Below are 25,987 nucleotides of genomic sequence, written 5' to 3'. Positions count from 1 at the left end.
TGCTAATCATTTGCAGCTGCTAATCACTCGTTTGTGAAGGAGTATGTAAACAAATGTGTTATCAGTAATGTCTTAGTTTAGCACTGTTCCCCAAAACACTAAGAACACCATCATAAATACCTACTTTCTAGCAACTTTTGCTTCTAGCAAGCGAAATATAGGAAAGAGCTAGGCTCACCCTTTTGTTACTGAAATCTAACTGATGTCTAGCAAATGAAAAATTGCCTTGCAAAGTTATCATTTAGTAACCACAGTGAAAGCTCAGATTACAGCTTTAAAATGAAATGTGATAACAGAGGCAGTATTTGTAAAGGCAGTATCTGATTATTCAACAATGCTTTCAGCAAGGAGACACTCAGATTACACTGTCGTGGCTACTTTGCTTTATAGGTACAGAAATTTCAATAGCTTATTGCAAGGATTATATTTAAAAAATTGTAGAAATAAATGTCATGGTTTGTATGTGTTTATTCTGATGATTATTGGGGTTTTGCCTTTTTATATGTACAACTGCTCAGTCAATGGAGTAAAATAGCACATTGCAAGTACAACGCAGCCCCACAGGGTGGCAATACTGCACAGCTGTTTGTTACTTCCCCAGCTTCAAATCACCAAGATGACTCTGAGAATCACATTATCATGATTATTATGTTAGTTCAATAACAAAGCAGTGTATTCATACCCAGGGGTCCCAAATGCAGGACTCTCAGATTTTGTCGCTTCCTCTATAAGAGGCATAACAATTTTCTCCATTGAATCAGTAAGAAGAGAAAATGTTGGTTCTACTATGAAATCAATGAAACCTAATAAAGGAAAAGAGAGAAAATCAGGTTTTACATTTCCACAAGTCTCAAATCTAAAAATTAATACTTGCTATTGGGCTGATTATCTAACTGTAGTCCCAACCCAATATATTAGATACCTCCAGTATAGTCTTGGAGAAAAAAGTACAATTGAAACAAAAAAAACACCTGAAGCTGCATAGATATAAGTAGATATTAATAATTACAGCTTTTCATTATTTTTTCTTGTAAATTTTATGCACTGCAGAACACACCTACCATTCAAAACGAGTATTAATTATTGAATAGAAGGGAAGCTACTGTTGAGCCAGAGTGCTACAAGTCAGGCTGTCACTTTTACCATTCGGAGCTTCTTGCCAAGGAGTTAATATTTCAAATTGCTGTTTATTATTCTGTGGAGGTAAAGTGTTATTTCACAGTGTGTAGGAGGGTTCTGTCAAATCAGTGAAGAGAACAAGTAATATCCTTAGGAGACAGCATTCATCCCACAGTTCTGAGATGTCAGCTCTGAACAATGTCTTTTACATTCTAAAGTGCTCATCACGGTATGGGATGACACAGTGAGAGAATGAAGCATTATTCTCTACTGAGCACTTAACAGAAAAAAAATATGTTAGAACATGAGCTAGCAATGGATTTCCAGATGTCTTCATGCTCTAACCATGCAACACAGTGTGAAAGTGAGCAACAGGGATTCAGTCTAGGATCCAGCTTCTCTCCTGCAGTAGATATGATGCTCAAGCATACTGGCTCCAAACTCCCAGTGAAATGGAATAAAGGATATGTAAAGTGGCAGATTGCAGTGGTCCTTGTCAACCCAGGGAGGCTTGACCCTTTGTAGTTTAACCCTGAGACACTGACAGGCTTGCTTGCAGTCCAGAGAGCTGATTAATTAATTAGCTTTAAGTTGATTAACCTTGGTTAATCCTTCTCCTACCCCTTCTGCACACATGGTGAAATTACATCATGCTCTTTTGAGACCAGCTGTAAAAGCACACAAGTTTTGTGAACGGATAGGTGCAAAGAAATACCTTCCATAGGATGGAATTTTGAACATTTAAATTCAAAACTGGCAAATGAAAATGTTTTGTGAATACAGAGACAAAAGAAAGAAAAACACCGTTTGTCATTACCTATTTGAGACTGAGCTACCAAAGTGGACTTGCGGTCACAAAGGGGGGAAAATTGAAGACCTAAAGCAGCCTCCTTGTCTCCCTGTAAACAACAATGTTTAATATTATAAGCATGTATTTGATAGAGGGACAGAGAGACAAAGGAATCTGAATATTCTTAGTATTTATTCAACAGATCACTTAATTTATATTCCTAAATAAAAACAAGTAGGAGACAAATCTTCATATCTTCAAATTTTGATTAAGAGTCTAAATTCTGATTACTTTTTGGCAACTTTTATGTAAAGAACATTAATGTGATCAAGCTCTCAACAGCAAGGCATCTGCCAATGAGATTTAAAATATATGAAGTCCTTGTATTCACAGTTTGATTCTGCTGATCCCAGATGTAATGGGACTAGAGATACTTAGACATGTTTGTAACAGTATGCCAAATGCTGAATGTGTCCTTCTATTACACTGGTTCATTCAGCATGTAAAAATCCTCCAGTGGATTTACTCAGGTGGGGTCAAGAACTGACTCAAACTCATTCTCACTAGCAGGCATTACTCTCTACTGCTGAAGTCACAAAAAAATACAAATTCAGTTTAATTTACAAGAATGATTTGTACAACCTAGCTCTGAAATTTTTTCAGCTCTTAGCAGATTAGAGGAGTCTTTTTTGTTGCAAGTCTTAACAGGCAGGAGGGTGTATTTCCATTTTCAGCATGGTAGACCAACTGATTTGCAAAACCTCAAAAAGTCAAGTCCAGTGGCACCAAAAAAACCCCAGAACTAAAAACCCTGAAGAGATGTCTTTCAGAGGAGGTTATAATTTCTGCTGCTGCTGCCCTGGCTGCCAGAAGCACTGACATTACAGATACAGGAAAACCTAGTCTTTCTAGTCAAATAAACCTAAGTATTTGTCATGGAGAGAGGGCTGTTAGATGATCATTCAGTGGGGAGCACTGCATAAACATACCATTCTTCCAAGAAAAACTGGGAAAATAGAAACTGATGGATGAAGGGGGCAGTATCAACCTTCCTTAGTCTTTTTATCATGTATCATTGAAGTGCATTTGGGAAAGGTTTAGGACCACAAAAGCAGTAAAACCAACCCAGCCACAGGAACAGATGCAACTCACAGATTGCATTTCATGTGATAGCGGAGAGAGTTTTATCACTAAGGCCGTTAAGTTTTATATTCAAGTGTTAATAATATGAGCCCGGAGTGTGGAAGAACACATGAAGACCTGCTACTTCAGCAGTGGGAGTGGCACCTCCATGTAAATACAGGGGCCAGATTGTAATATCATATAAACTGGGGTAGTTCTAACTATTTCAGCCATGGTTAAATACAGGATTTCTAAAGTAATGTTAATTTTGCAATCTTCTCATCTAAAGGTATTAAAAAAGAGAAAATTCCACACTAATAATGGATGAATTTAGTTGTGTTTTGTTTTTTTTTTTTTGTTTTCAAGTAGCTCTCTACTCCAATTATGAATTAATTTGCAATCAACATAATAATGATTAATACTTAAGTGTCACTTGAGTCTAAGATTACTGTAAATTGTAATAATGGACACAGTACTGATATTTAAACTAGTTGTTAGAATTTAATGAGATTTAAAAACAAGATGGAAATCAAACAGTAAAAAAAAATTCTTTGTCTGGGCCCTGGACTCATTTTTAACTCACTTTTAATGTCTCTGGATTTATTCAGACTGACTGTAGAGTGCTATAGGCACTGTGCTATTTCATTGAGTTACCTGAACTATTTATTTCTCTAATTTTAAGGATTTGAGATGGGTGGCTGTACTTCCATTTTAAACAAGTAACTCAGATTTTCCTCGGTATTACAATATACTTTCTGCAGCTGTTACTTTTAAACTTAGAGTGTTGTTGGGCTTTATTTCCTGAAGTTAACACTGGCACATATTTTAACCATTAGCTCTAGTTAACAACATTTTCATCAAGGTGAATGTTTATTTTTTTGCTGGTGCTCATACTTTGAAAGCTACCTGTGAAAGCATTGGATTTGCATCAGCTGTTTCAGAATCTACTGCTTTTCCCATTAGGCACAGAAGTAGGTGAATTACTATCTTTAAAGAAAAGAAGAGGAGGAATTAAGGAGTTTTATATACATTTGGACTACTTCATCTTGGCTGGAACAGATTTGGAAATCCTGGAAATTTCTATCACACAGGCTCAGATCAACAGACCAGAGAATGCACAACAAGCTAGTGCATCCTCTAGGAAGTAGGAGACCTACTGAGTTCTCACTGCTCAGCGCATTTATATATGTGCTGATACTTCATCACACTTTGAAAGTGCTGGAACAACTCCACACACACAGTCCTTAGCAGTACATGGAAAGAATTCTGTTTCTTATACACTCTCCTGCAGCCTGGAAGACTTTCATTTGTTATACTGCTGAGTTGCAACCACATATACAATTGTACTTGTTCTATTGTTAAATGCCTTCTCGAGATTTTGAGCAGCTTCTTTGGGATCCAGTCACTTCTTCTAGTGAATAGATAAAGGAATAACTAAAACATTAGCTGGTCCTATGCATTCAGTGGCCAGTGTGGTACTGTTTACTGCTGATGCTACCTCCACTTGGCTGGACACATTGCCTCACTGTCCCATGGGTCCTGCCTAGTCTGTCTCTCTGTGTCTAAAATGTTCTTACAGTTGCCATTTTATGACTTTTGCTTGGGCAATCCACTCCTCCTTTTTGCTCTCAAGTTTAAAATCCTTAACATTTCCCTCGACAGAAGCAGACACAAACTCATGACTGCTCATTATTTCCAAAAAACTCAGCCCATTCATTATTTATATTAAGGCACCAGCTCTCCAGTTTGCCTCCCCAGTGCAAAGCCCAGGGTCAGGGATGCCCTGATGCTCCCTACTGAGAATTCATGTGCAGATTCTCCAGGACCTGAGCAGGAACCTTATACAGTAGATGGGTCTAACAACCTCAAGGTTTAACATACTTTCTTTTTTATTCTCTGGTCCCTTTTTCCAGTGTGATGCTTCTGATTTGAAAATGTCAATATATAGTAAAATTAAGACAATCGAGCTGAGCAAGACATACACTGTTCCCTGATCTGTATTAACCCTTTTTAAAATATGTGCATCAGTCTAGAAACTGTCATTCCTAAACTGAATTTTGAGTATCAATTGTACTTCAGTAGCTGTTATGCTGACAATGTGCATGGTTGCAAATATTGATTACGGGGAGAGTATTTTCTCTCTGGAGAAATGTTTTTTGTTTTGCCTGCTGAGGTGAATCAAAAAAGGACAGCAGTGACACCAAGATCTACTGGGTTTTCTCTTGGAATTCAGTACCTCACAGAAATGAAAAGGCTTTCACAATGGTGTGTCTACATTTTTGGTTTAGGGTATATGGTCCCTGCATTAACAGGATGGTACTGTCTAACCTCTGGCTTTGGATTAGGCTGTTATGAAGGCAACACCTTCAGATCTATGTGGTATATGCATGGCAAATACTAGCAAGGAAAAGAAATAGAAGGGCTTTCTGACATGTGGAATGGAGACAACTTTTTGCCTCCTTTGCTGAACATGGATTCTTCCTATTTTCTCTCATCCTATCCTTCTGCTTCTTTATAACTCAAAGCATATATAAATCTCTGTCTACAGAATGAAAACAGCTTGACAAGTTATATTATAATTGAAAGAAAAAAAACCCCACGACAACACTCAGAATACTGATATCAACTGAAATAGATAGAGAGCTATAACCATTTTGTCTTATTCACACACATAAAAGTTGAATTAATGTCAGTGGTATGTATGAAGAATAAAGGATATATACTACTGACTATGCTTGTCAATCACAACCAACAGCAACCTTGCTGTAAGACTTAAAAAATATTCAGTCATGTAACCATTGCTTCTTGAACTAAATTTATTAAAGGATTTTAAAAATGGCACCTGTCGAAAAAATTCTTCCATCAGGGCCATGGTCCACCGGTAGTGCAGTTCCCAGGATTTTGCTGGATGGCTTATGTCTGCTGCATGTAGAATCAAAGACATGGCTTTGGCTTTGTCTACCCTGTCAATTCAAGGACATGCTCCAATTATCTCAAAACAAAAGCAACTCTTTAAATTCTTTTCTTGAATATGAGCTCATTGAAAGACTACAGATAATGAACAGAATGGAAAATAACCTACCCCTGTGCCTGCTGTAGAGTGTGTCGCATTGTTTTAATTTGTTGAAAATGACCCGACATATCTGTAGACAAGACCATCTCAATGACCAAGCTACGCAACTCCCTAAGAATAATTAAAAGCAAAATGACTGATTAAAATTCATTTATTCTATGTATGGTACATTTGTTTAAGCAGTATTTGTTAATTTATAACTTTCAAAACAACATCATGGGTTTTATTACGTTTTAAAAAGCATTTAAATAAATTATTAACAACTTGAAGATTGTATCCTCAAGGGATTCTGTGAAAGCAATGTACCTCAGAGAATGTACTCTGCAGTTATTATTTCAGAGTCACACTGTTTTGTAAATCCTATTTCCTAGTGCATAAACTAATATTACATGCAGTTCTCTCACCCATTATAAGTCATTCCTTATTTTTTCCAGCAGTAGTGTATTATAAAAACAAGTTGTTCTCTGGGCTTACCACCACACAACAGGATACATTATTACTGCCCTCACATTAGAGAAGAGTGTGCGTAACACTAAACCTAGAAAGAAGGCTGTGGAAACACTCAGAAGAGTGAGAGGAAACACTCAGAAGAGCAAAAGGTATTACATCTGAAATACTATCAAAATTACACCAAGATCATTACAAACTACCTTTCATTCCAAAAGTACTGTAGTACCTGTTTATTGGATCAGAACAAGGTTGGGTTTAATAATTTATCTCTGTCTTGGTATTATGAATAGAGATGTTGGCTTGTCCATCAGCTTTTTATTAAATCAATATGAAACTAATAAAACATGAACAGTATAATAAACTTTATTCTGATTGTTAATAGGAAATTAAATTAATTTTGTCAACAACAATTACTTCAGTAATTCAACAATAATTAATTCAGAAAATTCTGTCTCCTTGGTGTAGAAAGATCATATATAGGCCATGTAGGAGTCCAGTGGGTCTTTATTTATATGCTTTTTAATTGCCTAGGAGGACAAGTGCTGTGCATCTGTATATGGGGAAGTTACCACATTAAACCTTTCATTCTGTACCATATATCTTCATGAGCACACCCCCTATCTTAAGGATGTCCAAGTATCAAATACAACAGTAAAATCCTACTTTAGTCATCATCTTTGATATTGTTCATATGTTTGATTTGAGTAAATCAAAAAACGTGCAAGTTTTTTCAAAGGACTGTGCTTTAAAGAGGTAATTTGCAGTTTTCTTTAGGGCTGTTAGAATACTTTGTTATAAAGAATATCAAGATTTATTTTGATCTAAATTAATTACACATTTAAACAGATATTTTTCACTGATTTTTATGTATATATTCCTGATTTGCTTTAATGTAACTGAATAAAGACCCAGTGCTCTGTCTTCTACTCAGTAATATGCAGCAATAGCAACTTGTGTTTAGAAAATGCCTTTTCTGACCTCATAATAATATATTAATTATTTTGCATCCCAGCTGTTCCTCCTCCACATTGCTTTGAAAGTGTACCTTTCAAAAACAGTCAAACCCATTAAAAATAAAAGCAAAACAAACAAAAAAAACCCCAGCTAACACTATAAGAGAAATGAAGGCTTTGCATTGTTAAACCCTATTGTTTTTAAGACTGAGATAATTTTCACTTCTCCTTTCCATAGGAGATTTTCTTAAGAACTTTCAATGTCTGAACTTTTTAGAATAATCAGAAATAAGTTCACCCCTACTCACAAGACACCTCACCCCTACTATGCAAGACACACACAGAGAAGCAAAACCACACTTTCAGTTTATTCATATTGTCATGGCTGCAGGAAAAAACCCTAATTCTTACCTACAACACCTGAATAATGAACAAACAGTATAGCACTGTCCTATCACACACTCCTGAAGTTTTCAGGCCACTAAAAATCTGCTTAACAGCAAAAGAGAGATTCCTACAGCTGTTAACTGCCTGTGCCCATATGCACCATAATTAAGAGGATGGAAAATTGAAACCTGATGGGGAAATGGTTGGTAAAGCCCTACTGAAGCTACGGATGCTTCATCTGCTGTCATTGCACAGAAGGTTAATCTTGGACTGATCCTATTACCAAATTGCTTCCTAGGGGAAAAAGACTGTCTCAACTTCCACGTCGTGGGAGACCTCAGCTGGTGTCATAGGTAACTCCTGGACAGAAATCTCTCCTGATCGTTAGGCAGTCCCCAGCCACAAGCCTCAGGATAACACAGGTTCCTGCTACCACAGCAAAAAGACACATAGATGTTGTCATACCATAAAGAGAAGTAACAATATTCATGTACAGCACATGGCAATCTTTCAGGCCCAAAATCAGGAAATTACTGGGTTTGAGCCTACCATCTCCGCTTTACTTAAGTAAACTGTCATGTTCTGTGCTGGCATCCTTTCTTACAGCCTCCCATGGCTGTAAGTCCTATGGATAGGATAGTGTAAAAAAACAGGTGCAAAACTACGTGGAAAAAGTACATGAACAATGCTGTAATAAAGAGACAAGGAGTGGCGCATGAATTTCTTGAAAAAGTAGTTAGCCAATAAATAGAACCTAGCTTTACCTGGATTTGTCCATGACAAAGGCATTCAGTTAGCTGGAAACTAAAAAAATTGCAGGAACAGACTAATACAAGCAAAAGCAAGGTGGGAACTGAAGACATAAGCCTCATCTTCAAGTTACAGGAGTCCTCAGACAGAGGAATCTCGAGGGACTTTATGAAATAATGTTCATTTTGCATCATATATAATGCATACTGTTTTATTTGTCTTTTTCTTTGTATAATCAGGCAATAAGGCACTGTATGCTTTATGACTGGGATGGTTTCAGACAATAATACTGCCCCACCACCTATGATGACATTATGCATGGGGTGCTGGAACACTGGAAACCTGGTAAATCAAAGGAGAAAGGGGGACAAACGAGGATCCCACTTTAGTTATTTAAGAACATTAAGTGGAAGAAATAATATCAAAGACTGGAATTGATTTTCAGAGTCAAGAAAAGACTGAAAAAATTCTATGAATGTCACATGCATTATCCACAAAGGACGTCCTTAGAATGCTGGCAGTGTTCCCCAGCTCAGACCAGAAGCCTAAGTTTTAAACTTAATTGAAGCTGGCAGTTTATTAGCACATTTTTCTTCTTAAAGTTAACATGTAGAAGATAAAATGGAATACTATAAAGTAATTTCAGTAATTTTGCTTCATCTTGCTAGAATAATTAGCAGAACCTCAATTTAAATAGTCAGCAGTGTTAAATTTTTGAAAATTGAAATTGCTGCAACTAAAGAAAATAGATATGACAGAAGTAAAGAAATTAATCAGTGCCAGGAAGTACATTAAAAAGTTGAACAGATTATCATTTCAATTTACTGCCAACTTGATACAGTGCAGCCATCAAAACTGTTAGTTTAACAGCATGAATTTCAGTATAAATCCAAGAAGCTCACAAAAGTAATAATAAGAAAATTGAAGAGTTAAGTGGCTACCAGATCCATCATTGCACCCATGAAATGACAGGGTAACAGGAATTTCTGGATATTAGAAATTAATTCCAGGAAACTGTCATTTCCATGACTGACCCTCTAAACTGATGTATCACACTGCAACAGGTTGTGCAGGTTGGCACAGACCGGCACTTTGGAATTTACTGCTTGCTTCAAAGCACAGACTGTAATTGCTGAGCTAAGTGACAAAACATGGAACTGAATGTCCTAGTTTAGCTTCTTTAGCTTATTAGTCAATTCATACATTTCTTCTACATTTTACTGAATATGCCCTAAAAGAGTTGATAAATTCTCCTTTTCACTGGTTGCCAAATGTCACCAGCTTCAAACTGGCTGCATATAATAGAATCTGTGTAGCCACTCTAAACAAAAAAAATTGCAAAACTCAAGTAAGATCTTCTAGGAAAACATAATTAAGTTACAGTGAGAAGAGATGGAAAAGGAAGTGTAAACAGAGCCATTGTGTGATTGAGCAAGTTCCAAAAGAATGTGGCAGATTATCACAGATTCAAAAACCACAGAGAAATAAAATGCAACAAAGTTGTAGAAAACAATCCACAACTGAACTGGACAAAGAACTGTGGGAAAACCTTCCCAAACAATCTATGCAGAGAAGAGTGTGCTTCAAAAGTGTGAAGAGAGCCTATCACATTCCCCCCTTTCCACCAGAACAGTATGTATGAACATCACAACCTGGAAATCACAGGTTCCTCCTTCCATTTGCAAATATTTGGGTTTCATCCTATTACTCTTCTCCTCAGTGGCATAATAAAAAGGAATGACTGGGATAAACTGTCCTAGCTGGCAGCCAGATTTCTATCAGCTGGAGCCACTGTGTGTTGCTGCAGGTATTCCCAGACTATACTGATTAATGATGGTTGCCAGTGATGAAGAAGCCAGGACTTGAGATGAATATGTGTTTTCAAGCCATCCTTGGAACATCCTGGACTGAAATTCAGCTGAAGAATTGCAGCCCCTTTCTAGTCGGAAGCGCCCTCTGGTAGGATGCTATATAACAGTACCACCTCAAAAAAACATACTCAAGGCAGTATGTCTGAAGAGCTGAAAATAATTTTCCCTCTGAAATGATGGTGTTAAAAGACAGAATACGAGTTTCTGATTGCTGTGTACTGGCATGATAATCTTGTCCATACTCAATAGCTAGGACAAACAAAAATAGGGTCACAGAGACCAATAAACCCCAAAACTACCAGGCCCAAAATACTTTCAAGAGGAGTAAGGCTGGCTCTTGTTGGCATTGAAAATCTAGGTGTGTAGATAGTTAAAAATGAAGTTAAAATTTACTTCTGGAGAAATTTCTCCTGAACTAAATGTTCAGCACAAACTTTCTGATAACTAAATCTAAATTAGTATCCTCTGAGAAGAATACTTTTAAAAGAAATTTAAAATGTATGCTTTCTCTCTTACTTTAAATAAAAAATTTATAAATTTCTTTACTATTTTTTTAAAACAGGTACAGAATAATAATTAATTGAAACCCAGAATGGCCAGCAGACTTAGATTCAAGATATGCTTTATTTAGGGGCTTATCATCATGTAAATCTACCATGTAAATCAGTACATCTGTAAATATACACCTTGGCAAAATTTGATCTGATGTTCACATATTCCTTCATAAATATCTTTTAAGTTTGTATACAAATAAAGCAGAATTTAGCTTTGTTATTCATGGTAGAATCATTCACAGTGAGAGACCTTCTCCTGGCAGAATATATTTCTTTGAACTTCACAGTCCACCTGTCTGCATGGGATTTTTTAGAGCTGCTGAATAATATCTGTGTTTACAGAAAAACACAGAAGATTCATATTTTAAATATTGTATGTATCCATCAATAATATACAAAGATAACATTTCCTTTTTAATAATGAAGAGAGTCTTAATCTACTACTTGCAGGTCTTATTATTTGTTATATATCAATTATGATACTTATTATTTCAGCTGGCCAAATTTTCTTCAGTAATTTCACTAAAATTAAGAAGAAAAATAAATCCCTGTAGCACTTCTGGTCCTTTATTATTTTTGGACTGTCCACACAACTCTTTTTTTAATGCTTAACCGAGACGTGACTATACTGAAATCCCAGGAGCAGTAGTGCTCAAGCTGGCAGCAGAGTGTGACTCTGCACTGTGATTTCAACCCACTGGTTATGTTGGACAAAGGCAACCCAGCTCAGGCAGCATTGTGGTTTTCCTGAGGAGCTATCTCACCTGAGGCTCTCCACACACTCCAGCACTGAGCCTCAAAAACGCACAGCCTCACTTGGAAAATTACACAGACTCACCCAAACTGTACTTAGCACCACAGCAGCCTTCCCTAGGCTATAAATATCCATTACTCTTTCCACTGTCAACTTCCTGTAATTTGAACTCTTAAAATAGACTCCACAGGGAAGGCCTGGTGGTTTTTATTATTTTTAAATACTGGAAGTATTTTTGAATGTCACAGCAAGTCTTACCTCCAGTCATCTTTGTTTAGATTAGCCAGGATGTTCATCTCTTCTTCCTGCATGAGTCTATAAGCAGCACTTACATGATGATTTTCAAGAACAGATCGATCATTGTACAATATAGCAACATCTGACCTGGTGTGGAGAAAATAAAGCAGATTTTGTAATAGCGTTCTGATGATGGCATTGGGAAAGGCAGGATTATGTGTCCTTTATGAGAAATATTGACTATATATACATATATAGAGATATCTAATGATGCTTATATCAAATACTGATAAATTTTCCATCTTAAATACGTTAAAAATTATCATTACACCATTGTATACACTGTGGGAAAGCCATATTTTAAAATGTGTGATGTGTTATTGATACGACCTAACTGTGGGAAAAACTCATGAGATCTTTGAGCTTCTTGACTGTAGATATGATTGCAGAGCATCAGATATGCTTTAATTAGGCTACAAAAGTACACTTACACGATACAAGCATTGAAAATGCAATGTGTTCACCGACAGCAGGGCTCCACACATAGCATGGGTATTAAGAAGTTACTCCCCCTACTCTGAGAGATGTGCTTTGGCCCATGCTACTCACTAAAAGAAGATGCTGTAAATAATAAAGTATTAAAAAGTTTCAATTTCATATGTTTTAAAGAACGACCATCTCTTCTCAGAAGAACAGAGAAACCTTGAGCTTCATTACAGTGGGATGCTAGAGATGCTAAGATGCAGTTTGGAAGCACTCAAGTGCTTCCTAAAGACAGACTTGTACCATAATGTTAGCACACTTAACAGTATCCTTTCCTTCTTAATCAAAGAGTAATGCACAATTCCAAAATTACACTGAGACATTCACAAATTTTGATATGGTGTGGATTTATCATACTTTGCTTCAAACATCGTTAATTCTCGGGGAAGTAGTTTCCCCAAGAATTAATCTGACCTCCTAGGCAATCTCAGGAGTCACCTCTCTGCCACAATTCTATTCTGATAAAATTATTCCTGAGCATTTCAATTTGGTCCAGTGACAAGAAAGGTGTGTTGATTTAGCAGTGCAGCTTACTCTGACATAAGTAAGCTAAATTCAACCTCTTGTTCTGTTGAGCAGCAGTATATATTGTCATGTATGCTACCAAGGAATCTAAATAATTTAGAGGGAACAAACCATAGCCAGCCTAAATAATCAATATGTTTACACCCATAATCTAAGTAAAATCATGGAAAAATCTGTGTTATGCCAATCACATATGTTTATGAAACACACTTTGATCAACATAGCTACTTATGACTAGGTTTAAGCAGTGCTAAGATTTGCTATGATTTTGGCAGCCATTCCATCAGTTTTCCTCAGGCAAGACACTCGGAACGACAGTCTGGGATGCCACATCAGGGCCAAGTTACACAAGGAGAGAAGAATGAGCTATATCACATAACAAATACCTGTTTGCAAGTATGCCTGAGTAAAATTCAAAGGCTATCAGCTAAATTAGTTTTCCGCTCTTGCAGTACTTCATAGCAAAATATTAAGGACAAAAATAGAAAACTAATATAAACTTGGAACTACAAACTGAAGTTTATTTTTAGCCAGACTGTGCTGAGGGAGAAAATGATTGTGTCCTTATTTCAGCTGCAAATCTAGCATTTTTCATTATTGAAAGCCACATCTTGGAGAAAAACTATGTTATAGATTTAATTTAAATGCAATCATTGGGCAGTTGATCCATATAAGTGAGTGTGAGGATGCTTGTGTTCAAAGTAATAACATTATTACACTGAGCTGTTTTGTTAGAATATGCCAGTGCTAGGTTGATTTTTTTTTTTTTTTTTAAAGAGCAGCTAAAGCAAACTCCTCAACTGAGGATACTAAAAACAATGCTTAGCTTAGTGTAAGAGAAAAATTAACATCAGATGCATCATTTTTTCTCATTGGTAAGATGGAAATATTTGAAGGGAGAGAACTATATGCTGTTGTACAGGAGCAGCAGCTAGAGTGACATGCTGCACCTGCAGGAGAACACAGCTAGCCTAACTTTCAAACTGCATTATTTCCTAGATTTTTCATATCTACTGAAGCTGCTTTCAAAACATGCTAGGAGACAGCTCATGGTAGGTATTTCTAAAGCTGTACTTGAAAGTTTCTCTCTCTGCACCAGGACCCTCTAAGTTTAGTACACAAGGTGAAACAAAATGTAAGCACATTGCTGTAAGTGAAGAGGCATTTTTATGGGGATACGGTAGTTTTTGAGTCAGTAGTACCAGAATTCAAGAGAGCAAATAGAGGGATGAAGGGATTTCAAGCCCATGTTTTGCATGTTCTGAACCTTTTCAAACTTTCTCTTGACATATCAGCTCCAAAATGGAATTATTTCAGACATTATGGAGCTATCTTATTACTTTTCCACAGTTTTTGATCATGTGACTGATCCCATTAACTGGACAGGCGTTGAGGAAGCAATTTGTAAAACAAGGACTGACCTGGCTATTTCCTGGCTTGATTAGTAAGAGTTATGAAACAGTTCAGCAATGAACTGAATGAACTGCAAACTCCAGATATGACTCTTAGGAGACTGTATCACTTACCTTGTCTGAATATGAAAATTGTTTGTGGTCCCAGTATGTTCATAGTCATGGACAGCAGCTGCAAAGATCATTGCTAAAATTTCCAGTTCTGTGAGCCAGTGCTGATAAATGAAAAACAAATCATAGTCACATTTTCGATAACAGCCTAACTTAGATTAAACCCTACAGTACTGAAAATGTTTTGCATTACCTTCAAATTAAATAAACTTTCCTCTTGTCTTACTCCAGATAACAATATATCCATAACACTTCAGTACTACACGATAATATCAGTCCTTGTGATTTCTCTGAGACCAAGCTAACATCCTTATGGTCACTAGCAAAGTAACTATTGGCAGCCAAAAATACAAGAAGTTATCAAAAGAATTACACAGTTCACTTTGCAAGTCCTTAGAGTATCTAATCTGTTGGCCCACACATCGCACTTGCCAAATTACAGTATATTAATCTAAAAAAACCTTATATGAAGTTTAGGTTATAATTTTTCTTTTAGTAAACTATATATACAGTAAATTATAAACTGAAGGTACAAAATTATCTATATTTTACCAGTGTACACAGCACTAAAATTAGGCCCATGGGAGATTTTTCTGTTCTAAATTTTATCATACTTTGTACTGATACAAAAAAAAAAATGTGCTTAAGGCTAGTATGCAGTTAGCATACAGAACAAAAGGTAATGTAGGTCATGTATACAAAATAATGCCGATCCTGGAGTTTTGAGCCCTTCTATAACTCTTGCTAAATGAGGCTGTTCTGTATTGCTCAGTTTGTAAAACAACCTCTGTTGCCATCTTTCAAGTTCTATTTCTTGAATGACAAAAAGTCCTTGAGGAGAAAATTTACTCCATCTAAAGATGGGGGCAGAAAAATCACATAACAATTAACCCCCACAGTCATAGGACTGATTAAGTCAAATGCTAGTCAAGCATTTCCACACATATTTCAGATGGTTTTGGTGTACAAGTAAGCTTCTGTACTAAAGGATGAAAGAATAATCTCAACTTCATGCACCGAATATGCACACACGTGTGTATGAATGGATATGAAATGTATAGGCTGTCACATGTACTAAAAGTTGCCAATAGTAGCTCTCCTTTCAAAGAAGAAGAAAGAAAAGAGTCAATATTCATTAGCAACGTGAGAATAATTAAATAGGTCGTTCAGTGACAAAATAGGGCTGCTGAGGATCAAGTGCTGGCTGTTGGTGAAGCAGTATAGATTTAGAAAGGTCACAGACAGAGGAATGAGAATGTACTGTAAGCAGTTCTAAAAATGGAAACAATGACCTTCATCATATTGTGTGTCACAAGAAACCAGGCCATGACCAGTCTTGGCTCTCACTATGTTTTCAACATACCAAATAGAACAGAAACACAGAAAGTGTAATGAAAGCTAAAACATAAACTTTTCTTTAAGATGCCTTTTCAAAGGTCAGCTTTTGTAGCAAATAAGAGTTGTTAAACAATGTATTCATAAGCAGAAGAACATTCCTCAGAGGCTATATCTATGGTACACAGAAATTTCATACAGTAATAGAGAAGAGCAAGTATTCTACACACACTAGTATAGTCAAAATTGAGATCAGTAATTAAATCAGAGAACCAGAGAACTACTTTAGCCAAAGGATTTCTAAGGAAGTAGAGAAAAACTCTTATGGAGGCAGTTAATGAGTGTGTTTCTGAAAGGGAGAGGGAAAAATGAGTAGATGGGGGTCTGCAAGACTGAGAAGAGCTGAAACCTTCATCCCTCTTGAAAGATATTATATCTTGTGGATGTCATAGCTAATATAAATTGTGTCTTTTATAGAAATATTATGCATTGCTTATATGTAAATAGATACATTTCAACTTATGGCTTCTGTTTGAAACTTTTTTTTTTTACAATGATGGATTAAAAACTGAGTAAGAAATGGAGTCTCACAATGCATTTATTGGCAGTAAAGACATTTCTTCCTTTACTTTGAGCAATACAGGTACGTGGGAGGAGAAAAGGGATGGTGGGAAGATGATCGATGACTCAAAAGTTCTTTACAAGATGTATTCCCTAGGACTTGGATTCTTAAATCTTTATAAAGATGAAAACTTCATAAATGCAAGCTTGAGTTATACACTTCAGTTGCATCATCTGGGATTTAATCTCTTGGGAAGGTTAATAGACTGTCTGCCATCTGTGATATCTAGCATTCTAACACACTGATCTGAGGTGGCTGGATCTTCTTTCTTAAGGTAGACAGCAACTTTTGAAAAATATAATGAGTATTTTATTTTTTTAACATATGTCTTATTCTTCACCAGACTCCCTCTAGGGGCTTGTGGAGAAGCATAAGCTCTTATTAGCCAAATTTTTTTGTCAAATGTGGAAATATCGTTGTTTTCCAGCTTCCTATAAAAGGTATAAAACATATGACCTCAACAACAGGAACCATGAAAAAAAGATTTTCTAAGCCCCAGATTTTGGAAATGTTTGATTCAGTATGTGTTTCAGAAATAAACAATGAAGACAGAAACTCTGCAAGATTTGGAGTCAGTACTAGGTCCTTAAGAGACAATGAAAGCACAAAAACTCAAATTGCAAAACCATCTCAAAAACAAACAAACAAACAAAAACCTCAGAGGAACTTGATCTAGTATTGCATCAGATTTATTCTAATCCAGGTATTTATTAGAAGAACAGCAGGGTTTAAAAGAAGCTTTACAAGGGACATGCTCTGAAAACTTGGCTTGAGAAGCAAACTCCAAATTGTTATTGAGTAGGGTACTGGAGGGTTAACCAGGCAACAGGAAAAAAAATCCAGCAAGTTAAATAGAACGTTTTCATGATACTGATGCTTTCTGAAATTACAAGTGACATTTGGGAGAGAAATACTTTGCAAGCTGCAGAATCACTAGGCCCTCTTTCAAACACTGATTTCCATAAATGTTCCTTCTGCCTGGCAAGTACATCTGTTTGAAGGCACTCTTGACTAAGTGGTGTCCTAGTTAGATTTCTTTCCAAGAACTTTCCAGTACTACAGCACCAGAGAGTCATAGAATGGTTAGGGTTAGAAGGGACCCTAAAGATCATCTAATTCCAATCCCCCTGTCACAGGCAGAGCAATATCACAATTCAATATCATAATTTGGTAATTAAAATGTGAATTAAACATGGACTAATTTTACAGAAATATTTTGTAGCTTTGTTGCAACATTAATGAGATTTTGCAGCAGTAACATCTAAACTTTTTTGAAAATAGTTGTTCAAATCACATCTAAGGCAGTTAAGGTTAAGATGATAATACTGCAATACTTGTGCTGGAAAGGTCTTTCTCACAGTCATGTGCATGCAGTGAAATAGCAGATATTCAAATATGATACAGATTCCTTTATTCAGTGTTCAGAGATACACAGAGTGTCTTTCAAAGTGGTTTAATCAATGGCTAAACGTCCCAAAATTTCTAGGACCTTTCTGGAAGTTGGAACTTTGTCCTGGCATCACAAGAAAAATCTGAATTTTTTAAAATTTTTTTTAAGGGCAGAGGGGCTCAGATGCAATGGGCCAGAGACATGTTTATAATAAAACAAAAGGATTTTCCTCCTGGTAAGTTCCAGATCCAGGTGTACACCTGCAAGAAAGACATGGCTCACATGACTTAACTCTTGCAATTAATCTAATATCTTCAAGAATTTTCTTTTACTAAAATATTATTTTAATAGGTGAATATTGTATACAACAACTTTTGTTTGGACTCCTCTTGGCAAGAGCTATCTAGCCTCTTTTTCAGTCTGATATGGAAGTGCTTTCTCAAGAAAACTTCTCAATCTGAAAAGAAATCTTGGCTGGTGAGGACTCCAGGTTTCACTTAAGAAGTAGTATTAGAGATAAAATATAGCTTTAAACACTTACAAGCAAAATACTTCATTCAAACAGTGGAGTGAAAACGTGCAAGGTCTGGGGACCATTCCTTGCCCACCCTGAAGCCAAGGGCATTTTAAGTGAGAAAAGGTTTAACAAAAGTGATTGACTGTCATTTATTGTGTATATATAGGAGCAAAAACATCTAGAGTCAGTTCTAAATTTTTTCTTTCCAAAGTCTTCTGGAATTGTTTCACAGCTCTGCAAACAGAAATCAGACACTATTTCTTCCCAGCTGTTTCATTTCTTTGGTGCATTGGGGTTTTTTAAACAACTATATTCACAGTGAAGACAAATTATCAAAAAGCCATTGACAGGAATGTCCATTTTCATTTAGCCAGTGTTCGCTTTCGTCTAGCAAGCTGACAGTGAAGAGAATTCTGCTGCAGGTATTAAATTTAAGATAGATGTTTAGAAATAAAAATGCACAGATTCATTTCAATTCCCCAACAAATAATTAAAAATACTGTGACATTTTAAGGCAAATACAATAGCCTGCCTACTAAAGGCACATGGAGTATGCAAGAGCAGTGCTAAAGAAGGTTAAAAACTGAAAGGAAAAGAAGTTTTCAGAGTTTAAGGCCAGGCTAGATGGGGCCTTGAGCAGCCTTGTCTGGAGGAAGGTGTCCTTGCCTATGGCAGTGTGGTTGAAACTGAGTTGTCTTGGAGGTCCCTTCAACCCAAGCCATTCCATGATGATATAATTCTAAGCCTGCACTGATTCAGTACATCTTTCAACAGCCAGGACCTCGGCAGATACTAAAGCTTCCTTCCCTGATCACACCTCCCCTGCTCTGATGTGAAAGTAAAAAATTCTCACCTGCCCACTCCTGAAAATCTATCTCATTAAATATGATCTAAAATACCTAAATCCAGGCGATGAAAAGCAAAAAGGATTTAAGGATGGTTTTTTCCCTTCCTCTTTCCTTCTGCATTGAGAGAAGTTCAGCCTGGAAGAACTGCTAAAATGAAACAAAGTTCACAGCCTGAACAGTAGTTCTTGTATCTCTCGCCAAAAAATTTTCAGCCGAGCTTTTTCCTTTTAGAAAAGAAACATGTACACATTTATTCAAAACAGCAGAGTCTGAGAAAAAATTGTAAATTGAACTTCACAATACTTCTTACCATGATGCCAGTGTGAATCATTATGTAATGCACAGTTTGAGTAACATCAGCTGCATGGATCAAATTGTGATAGGGATTTTTGTATTTGCTGTAACCAACTTCAAGAGCTTCAGCAAAAGAAATAAGATTGGGAACAGGGATCTACAGACAAGAAAACATTAAAATAATTGGTATTTTTCTGTGACAGCTGCAAAGTCAAGAATACAATAAATGAATCACTAATAATATACCATGGGATCCAGTGGGAAAACAATAAAAGAAAAATTTAAAATGTAGAGGTCTGATATCATACATGCACCAGTGAATCTCCACACAATTTCTGTAGATGTATATCTCTCTACATACACCATGCACAAGAGGCTGCAGAGCTATCAACCAAATGGTTTTCAATGTATGTCTGTCTGCATCTGTCATCTTTCTGCATCTTTCATGCATCTGTCTGGGATGCATAGATTGCGTGTATAATACAGACATGACAAACTGGAGTCTAACAATTCAAGTATCTCCTTCACCAGTTTTACCTTGCTTGCTTGAGACAAGGTTTGCTTGAATGTCATAGTAAGACTTTCCTTCCTCCAGGCAATGTGTGAAGTACAAGTACTAGCTGGTCCCATTTATTTTGCATTGTGCTGGTTTTGGCAGGGATAGAGTTAATTTCCCTCATAGTAGCTGGTGTGGGTCAATGTTTTGGATTTCTGCTGTAAACAGAGCTGATAACTCCAGGATGTTTTAGTTACTGCTGAGCAGAGACTGCAGAGTCAAGGCCTTTTCTGCTCCCCATCCCACCCACCACTGGGTAGCCTGGGTTGCACAAGAAGCTGGGAAGGGACTCAGCCAGGACAGCTGGCCCTGCTGACCCAGGGGACGATGCTCCATGAGGCCGCTGCTGAGCAACTGCCTTCATTTGCAGCCTTTCTTCTTGGGTTCTATGTCTCTCTTAAATATTAATTTTCTATATTATTATTATCACCATCATTATTAAACTGTACATATCTCAACCCACAAGTTTTCTCACTTTTACGCCTCCAATTCTCTTTCCCCCATCCTTCTGGGGAAAGGAGTGAGCAAGTGAGTGGCTGTGTGGTACTTATTTGCTGCCTGGGGATAAACCACTGCACCCATTTAATGAAATTACATATCCCTTAATAATTATTTATTTATTTAAAAACCCTGCAGTTTAAACAACGGGACTGAGAATGGGTTTAAGCCCACTCTGCCACTAGCACTGTGTACTTCATGCCTGTGTTATAATGGTTGCCCTGGTGTGGTTCTGACTTCAAGAAAATAAAGCCTGCTGGAAAAAGCTGCATTGCCAGCCTAAAATTAAAATATTCAAGAAACTTCAGGGTGAGACAGCCTCTTCAAAAGGAACACAGAGTTTTTGCAGTAAAGAGATTCTGAAACTATAAGAAAACTTCCATTTGGTACTATAACAATAAATTTATAATTTTGATCCATTTTTTTACCTCAGCCTTTCAAAGCTGGCTATAAGGACTCCATATTGTATTGCAAAACCCTACAAACATCTTGGAAAAGTAATTTTTCTCTTTATATATCCCCCCAGGTCATTTAGGAGAGGAAGGTTCAGCTGAAGCCCCTGTGCAGTGGTAATCAACATATCATGATCCAGACCATGAAAAAAGTATTTAGGACTAACTAGTTTTCTGCCTTTTTAGTAATTTTTGGTCAATAAAGGTGGGACACTGGTTCAGACCTGCTGAGTAAATACTCTGTATACATAATCTATTTAGGTAACACAAGTGACATAACAAGGGTCTACATAGCTTTCCATTTTTTGGGTTGCATAAAAATTTGCATGTTCTGGGTGTAGTTTCATTTGGTAGAACTATTGGCATTCTATAATATTTCATTTGCCATATTCTTTGAAATTCTATACTGGATTGCATAATTAAAAAAACATTTTAATACTGGTTTTCTTGTATTTTAAATCTGACACATGAATTTTTGCATACATATTTTTATTTGTGGTTAGTTCCTGACCTTGAAACGGCTCAAAAGGTCATATCGGGTTAACAGCTCATACATCATAAATTTCAGACTGTGCTCTCCACTTGCTTCATTAAGGGCAAATACGTCAAAAGACCACTTATCAACATCCTGTAGATGAGGGAAAAGGAAAACAAAAAAAAAAAAAAACATTTCATTTCCATCCATTTGGCTAGCATTTAGAGGGAAAGGGAGAGTTTGGTGGTTCTATTATCCAACTCTTTCAAATTCCTAATGTAGGTAACATGTTAATGGCTACATTAATATTAATGATGAAAACAATTGTGTCAGTTCTGAATAAAATACTTGCAACATTACTGAGGCCACTTTGCATGCTTTGAATCAAAGGTCTTCATCTTTCAGGTTTAACTTTCTCAGCACAAATTGTCTATGGAGCTACTCTGAGTATCACCCTTCAAGTAGGCTATTATGCCTAACATTAACGCTGATGTCATTAAACATAAAGCACTATGAAAATAATATAATTGTTTGGCTTTCAGGGAAAAAATTGAGGTACTTCATTCTCAAGAAATACTAGTTTTTAATTGCATTCAAAGACATAGGAACTTAGCTTACTATAAAAGATCATCTTTTGGCTGAACTAGAGTAATACCTTAAATTTACAGCAAACACTGTACTTGTTCCATAAGCTTCAGCTTCTTTTGTTAGCTCTATCTCAATACTATCTCCTTTTTGGAGATATTTAGTATTTCTTTTAGTATTCCTAAAAAGGAAACAAATGCTGCTGTCTGAGATGCTGATTACGATACCACTGGGAGCTGATAAAACTGTCTCACATTTCTGTAAAAACTTCTATAAAAATTTCATTCTATCGCTCTAGTAGGATCTAAATGAAATTGGAATTAATCAGGATCACGTGTTATTTTTGAATTTTTAATTATTATTCTCCCTGTTCCTTGTGCCCAGTTCTGTAGTACAAACTATGGCTAGGGTATGTCCAGTAGAAAAATACTCATTTGACCCTAAACATCACAAAACACAAGTGCAAATACATTCAAATTTCACAATGATTAAACTTCTTTCACCTTAAATGTGACTATCACTTCTGCTGGATAAGCCAAACCAACCATGCTTGAAGTTTTTCGGTACATCCTAAAAGAACAAATAAAATATTAAGAAATAGTATTTTTTGAAAACATATTGGAACAATTTATCTTTTTTAAAATTTTTCTTTCAGGGTTTGTGAAATAACATGAATCTATTTAAGGGTCTGACCCCAAAGATTTAAGTAATCTTTTATGAAATCATGAGAAAAGCCCCTTTGCAAGTATATTACTCTTTAATGTTAGAACAGTCTTTGGTACAATTTAGTATAGAAGTTACAAAGCCATTGAGTTCATCTCCGGAATTTTCCAAGGTTTCATCTGGAATTCTGTATAGATAAATGGAATGACTGCAACAATTGAAGCAACAATTGTGGCACAAAGATTTGCTTCAGGTTCATCCCACCATTTGAAGGGTCTTCAGTGGCAAACACTGTGGTTAAATGCAGTACTTGCTGTAACAAGAAAACAAGGCTCTCACCTTTCTACAAAAATCCCAGCCTGTACAGCATGCACAATGCTTCGGAATTTGGGCTTTTCCTCAGGTCTCCTCTTCACTATTCCCATTTCTCTTGTGAATGTAGAAGCTAACCAGTCCCGCACTTCCAGCGGGACCGAATCCGACTGGATGTCAGAGAGTTCATCTTCAGTGTCCAAAAGTTTCCTACAAAAAAAATAATAGAAGGTAACCAACAAGACCTCGGACCTAACAAGAGTACAGACAGGTGAACAGCTAAAAAACTTGATTTAAGAGGATCTGAGGTTGACTGTAGGACCAACTCAGCTCGTCACAAAACGTCCTCTCTGGCTGATGGACTGAGACCAAGGGGAAGCTGTGCACAGCAGATATCGTTTCTCTCTCCCACTGCTCACGTTTCAGAAGGTAAAAGACAACAAAATTCAAGTTACGCAGCTGAAGACAAGAAAAGATTTTTCTACTACATTGTCAGAGCTGTGGTAGATTGAAGAGTAATCAATGAGCTATAAAATTCCAAGAAGGCTTCTGAAATAGTAACTGACAGAAATGTCAGCAGGGTTGCTGCTATAACTGAGAACACCTTTGGTCTATTGATCTGTCCCCCAAAATGGTGCAAGAATTGTTTTGCTACTTGCAAAAGTAAGTGGTGCTACGTAGCAATGATATGGTGAATGAATGTCAGTGAATGTCCTGTACACATGCTCATCATGCTATTCCATCACAATAAAAGCTTTAAAGACAATTAATTCCTTTATTGAAGAGAATTAATTCCTTCTATGTAGAGATCTGTATTCCTATTGAAGGCAGGGTAACAAAATCACAGCAGTAGATATTATACAAGATTGGATTGCAAGTCAGCTTTCAGTTGTTAGCAGTTCAAAAAGCTAGAAAAGTTATATATAGCTCTTGCAAAATAGAAGTATTAAAAAGAAACTTCACTTTGACAAAAGTGAATTAGAGGTCATCAGTTTATTTAGAGGAAACATGTAACTCTTTAAACATACTGAACACTTCCATTCCACACTTCTATAAATCTTTTTCATGTAGTTATTTGCCCTTATCAGTCAGACTGCTGGGGTTTCCAGGAAACAAATCCCTTATTTAGTCTGATATCAATTTTTACTTCATTCAGTTATGCAAGAAACTCCAGAGTTAGGATGACCTGAATATATGCAAAGCATGCCACTCTTTCAAAATATTTTCTTGAAAGTGGTACCAATTGAATTGCAGATATTATTTGATTAGGTCTATTTCTCTAGTGCAGACTCTCTGAAATAAGGATGAATAAGGAAAGCTTGAGTGTGGTATAGTTCAAAAGAATCTCCACATAAATTTAATGCTATCTGAGGGATTATGGGAAGATGCCAAATAGGAAGCATGTCAGAAGAATCATATAAATGATTGGTGAGCAGTGAGAGTAGCATATTTGTGCTCAGTTTCAGCAGCCCACCTAGCTGACAGTGAGATACTTTAACTGGGTTTAAAAAAAATGTTAAATGCACCCCTCATCTTTCCCCAGTTTACTGAAGGAACAGTAGAAACATTCCTATTTTTCAGAGGCATAGAATTATCAAACTAGGAAGGCTCTTTAACATGGAGTACAAGAGCAGAATGAACACGAATTTTGAAACTTTCAACAAATCAGAAACTTAATTTGGAAGAGTAGGACTTGTGTGAAGGAAAGGATTTGAGCAAATCATCTTGCAAAACTGAACCAAGGCTGATACTGGCCAAAATTCAAAGGCTATAAATTTGCTTTATAGCCTAAACTTAAACCTATGTTGTAGTCTATTTAAATCCATGCTAGTCTAACACTATTAAATATCCCTGAAGAAATCAGTACACTTATAATTCTGAGGAATATTTGACATTTGATATGTTTTTAGTACAACAAGGAAAAAACCTTACAATCCCTAAAATATATTTTTGTTGTTATTCCAGCTGTTATTCAAATGAGATGGAAATATTCCCACAATTAGAGGACCACGGGCATTAGGCTGCCTCAGAGCATGCAGCCAGGATATTCCACATATTCCACCTGTGCAGCAGGAATCAGAGTTCTACATCAGTTTGCTATAATCGGATGCAGATCTAAATTTGGGATCAAGCTCTGAACTCTGCAGATATGAGCCGCTGGAGTACAAATTAAGACTAGCAAGACACACTGCAGTTTCTCTAATCTTTCTAACCATTCATCTGCAAAGTAGGAGGACTACTTTAGTCTGTAAATGACAGTAAGCGGAATTACTTCATGAAGACGGAACAGAGAAAGTAGTATTTGAAATAAGTGTTCATTTTATCTGTACTTTTCATGAGGCCACTGCTCGCTGATGAGAGATAGCTGAACAACATCCCAGGGAGGAGAGAGAGTTTCAGTGGCTCTGCTTCTAACTTAAATAACTAGGAAAGCAACTGCAACACAGAATTAATTTGCAAGCACAAAATTTTACAGATCCCTCATAACATAAGATTAATAACTTCTCAAAAAGGATTAGCTTCTTTCAGGTGCCTAATTGAATCAACATTTAAGGAGAGGAAACAAGGGCTAGTCATTCATCACACTCCAACCCATTCTAGTATTCTATGCCTTTAAAAAAAAAAAAGTAAAGGGGATGAAGATCAAATAAAATCAAAAGACAGGTTCAAAACAAAGGCACACAATCAAACCACTGAACTTCTTATGAATTATTACAGGGCTTTTTGCAAGATTTTGCTATCTAACTTGTAATTGCAAATTGCAAAATGTAATTTGCAAACTGCAATAT

At 36.4% G+C, this 25,987-nt stretch overlaps 1 protein-coding gene across 8 annotated transcripts in view; it reads right to left on the bottom strand.

Annotated features, from left to right (window-relative positions):
* The window catches only part of PDE1A (phosphodiesterase 1A), a 198,936-nt gene that overhangs the window by 20,870 nt on the left and 152,079 nt on the right, over positions 1-25,987 (bottom strand). For all 8 annotated transcript variants that reach the window (XM_086897587.1, XM_086897594.1, XM_086897589.1 and 5 more), the window contains 10 exons: positions 23,226-23,408; positions 22,727-22,793; positions 21,675-21,791; positions 19,674-19,814; positions 14,655-14,755; positions 12,082-12,207; positions 6,114-6,215; positions 5,874-5,994; positions 1,937-2,018; positions 683-803 (listed from right to left, as the gene is read on the bottom strand). In XM_086897587.1, the coding sequence (XP_086753713.1) occupies positions 683-803; positions 1,937-2,018; positions 5,874-5,994; positions 6,114-6,215; positions 12,082-12,207; positions 14,655-14,755; positions 19,674-19,814; positions 21,675-21,791; positions 22,727-22,793; positions 23,226-23,408 (1,161 nt within the window). The remainder of the gene's footprint in view (positions 1-682; positions 804-1,936; positions 2,019-5,873; positions 5,995-6,113; positions 6,216-12,081; positions 12,208-14,654; positions 14,756-19,673; positions 19,815-21,674; positions 21,792-22,726; positions 22,794-23,225; positions 23,409-25,987) is intronic.

The sequence above is a fragment of the Cyanistes caeruleus genome, chromosome 7 (assembly GCF_971803275.1).
Source record: "Cyanistes caeruleus chromosome 7, bCyaCae1.hap1.1, whole genome shotgun sequence".
NCBI lineage: Eukaryota > Metazoa > Chordata > Aves > Passeriformes > Paridae > Cyanistes > Cyanistes caeruleus.
The sequence above is the reverse complement of the archived record's forward strand: the minus strand, read 5'-3'. Positions and strand labels throughout refer to the sequence as shown.